This window comes from Egretta garzetta, unplaced genomic scaffold (assembly GCF_000687185.1).
Source record: "Egretta garzetta isolate BGI_Z169 unplaced genomic scaffold, ASM68718v1 scaffold4, whole genome shotgun sequence".
Taxonomy (NCBI): Eukaryota; Metazoa; Chordata; class Aves; order Pelecaniformes; family Ardeidae; genus Egretta; species Egretta garzetta.
Genome location: NW_009259329.1, coordinates 2,273,278 through 2,276,337, shown reverse-complemented (window position 1 = coordinate 2,276,337; position 3,060 = coordinate 2,273,278). Strand labels below are relative to the sequence as shown.

Genomic DNA, 3,060 nt, shown 5'->3' with positions numbered 1-3,060 from the left:
TTTTTTGTGTGTCTGTCTGTCTGTGTGTGCCTGTCTGTCTGTCCGTGTCTGTCTGTGTGTGTCCGTGCCTCTGTGTGTATCTGTCTGTCTGCGTCTGTCTCTGTCTGTCTGCCTGTCTCTGTCTGTCTGTCCCCAAATGCCTGGCAGGAGTCTGGCAGTTGTCCGTGGCGAGCAGGGTTTAGGCTAGACATTAGGAAAAACTTCTTCCCCCTGGGGCTGTCAGGCTCTGGAAGGGGCTGCCCAGGGAAGGGGTCGAGTCCCCATCCCTGGGGGGATTTAAAAGAAGGAGAGATGAGGTGCTGAGGGCCAGGGTTTAGTGGTGGGATGGCAGGGTTGGGTTAAAGGTTGGACTTGATGATCTCAAAGGGCTTTTCCAACCACAGTGATTCTATAAACACGTAAAATAAAACCGGGGAATGGTGCCCGAGGGTCCTCGTTTGCTGAGAGAACGCTTTCCGATCGGGGCATGCGGCGCACTCGAAGGGAGAAGGCGTGGAAGGGTGCTTCAGGAGAGGAATCCCTTCCCCCCGAAGTACTTGGGTATACATGGGTTTAAATATTGATTTTCTCTGGACTCATGTAACGGCTGTACCTTTCCTATTTTCTATGATTGCAGTACTGCTATCTGGCAAGTTTTGGGTTGGTTGGGTTTCTTTTCTCCTAGGCGTGCAATAACTTTGTGGTTTTTTTTAAAGGGGAAACAACTCTCAGCCCTGTGAATTTGAAAAAGTCAGTCTCTCCCCAGATCTTTTATCTCTAATGAAAATGTAAATAAAGGTCAAATATTCTCTTCCTGTATTGTTTTGCAGGTTGCCACTGCTGCTGTAAAACTAGTGTTTGCACACCATGCACACCGGGAAACTTTAAAAGCCTGGGCAATGTAGGAGCAGGCATGGTCAGGTGTTAACTGGACTGTAATGAGCTTAACAAGATATTAGTGTCTGTCAGTCAGATTACTTATTAACGAGGCAGCAAAACCCACATCATTAACATGTCTTACTGCAAAATCCTTTAGTTCCTTTTATCAAAGGCATATGCCAGTGAATCTTGGACTTCAGTGGCACACACTCTCAGTTGGGGGGTTGGACCAGATGACCTCTAGGGGTCCCTTCCAACCCAAAACATTCTATGATTCTATGACACTTTCTCATTTTTTCTTGAAAGCTGTCAATTGATAAAATGTGAATGGGTATGGTTTCAAGGGGCCGACAGGGAATAGTTGGCCTAGGAAGAAAAGGAAGGTAGCCAGGTATTTTTCTGCTGCTTTTTGCCTGTAATAAGACATTACAGTAGAGTATTTGTGACCCTCAAGATTTCTTTATCATCTATATCCTCCCTTTGATGGTCACAACCTACCAAGAGAGATGCATTGATAGTCATTAACATGAACTGAACTGTTGCTGCTTTTGATTCTTTCAGGTTTGTCATCAAAGGAAGCCTGGCTGGAGCTGCTGTATATGTGGTGTATGATCAGGGGCTGCTGGGCAGTGGCACACAAGGTGCTGAAGCCCTCAAAAAAGCTCAAGCAGCACTGCCTCCAGCTATCCAAGAGTGGACAAGTTACATAGGCTGGGAGGTAAGGACTATGCTGATGAACACAGTCAGCAAAACAAATGCATTCCATGAATGAGGAGGAGAAAACATTGGGGTGATACTCTGGTTCCAGTGATGCCGGCAGGTGTTTTGCTGTTGAAACTGGATTTCACACTGAGACTATTTTGAAGAGGACTGAAATGGAAGTAGGATAAAATTTTAAATACAGGGGAGGGACATCGCACACGTTATTTCAAAGGAGAAGGGGTAACTAGCCTATGCAGGGTCAAGGAGGGGATTGCAAGCATGCTCTGGGAGATATTTTGCCATGTAGTGGCATTCCTAAGCTTCTTTTGAAGGATCCTACATGCTTTTAAAATATTAATGAAAGTTTCTCCTCCCAATTTCTCAAGCTGCTAACAGCTAATCAAGTTGAATTTAAATTGCCTGAAGAGGTCCTTCTCTTTAAGTAATTCTTAGTTTTTTAAATCCTCAGAACAGGAGAAGCTTTTGCTGGAAGTTTGAAAAGCATTTTTCATATTAGACACTATTCTAAACTAATAGATAACTGCAGGGAGACAGTCAGAGAGACAATTTTTCAGGAGCACCAAAATGATAAGTACTGCCTTCTGCCCCTAATTTTAAACTGGGGGAAAGAGCAAAGTCCAGACTTCTAAGCCTCACGTCTGATCCATTTTGAGACTAATGGAGAATAGGCACCTGAGTATCTTTGAGATACGAGGTCAAGAGGCTTCTCCAAGGTGATGTGAATCCTGTTACAAGTGAAACCCCTCAAGTGCTGATATTTTGTCTCTCTCTCTTCCTAGCTCCCACCCACTCCAAAATTTGACTTTTCCCCCTCCGATTCCTGGAATAAAGGTAAAAATAACTTCTCACCAAACTGTGAAAGGAGCAAGGGGCCAAGAGTGATGTAGCTTATACCAGTCTTGTTTCAATACTGTCCTCCTAAAGTGAATGATGGAGAAGGAGGTGACAGATGTTACAGTCTGGTGGAAGAAGCATTGGGACTGAGGAAGCATATTCTGCTCCAGGTTTTATCACTAGCACACTGAGTGACTTTGGACTTAATTTCTTGTTGTTCCAACTGTGAAATGAGGAGGAGGATGTGTGCCCATAAACCCGTCTGCCTTTTCTAACCAGAGGAGCTGGCATTTCTTTACCTACAAAGCTTGCTGTCCACGTGTGCCCCAAGACAGGCATGCCTAAACTATCCTAGAATCTAAGAGTGGATGTTTCAGTGAAGTGTTTGGGGAGGCCTGTGGCCCCCACAATGGATAGACAGAGTTTATGCACTAGTGAGTTCATCAGCACTGGTAGTGATCAGGGAAACTAGAGCATAAAAATAAATGATGACTTGTCTTGAGAAAAGTTGAACCTTTGGTTAGAGATTGCAGAGTTTATAAACTCTTCAGATGCTAGTATGCCTGAAATCAGCCTCTTCAGAAGGAAATTATTATTTTATTTCATTATTTTTATATATTTATATTTTATATATTAAAATGTAAT

At 43.6% G+C, this 3,060-nt stretch overlaps 1 protein-coding gene across 1 annotated transcript in view; it reads left to right on the top strand.

Annotated features, from left to right (window-relative positions):
• Positions 1-1,417: 1,417 nt before the first annotated feature.
• Positions 1,418-3,060, top strand: part of MICOS13 (mitochondrial contact site and cristae organizing system subunit 13) — a gene marked incomplete at its 5' end in the record, with an annotated part of 2,483 nt that continues 840 nt past the window's right edge. Inside the window, 2 exons of the mRNA XM_009636768.2 lie at positions 1,418-1,576; positions 2,361-2,412. Of these exons, the coding sequence (XP_009635063.2) occupies positions 1,418-1,576; positions 2,361-2,412 (211 nt within the window). The remainder of the gene's footprint in view (positions 1,577-2,360; positions 2,413-3,060) is intronic.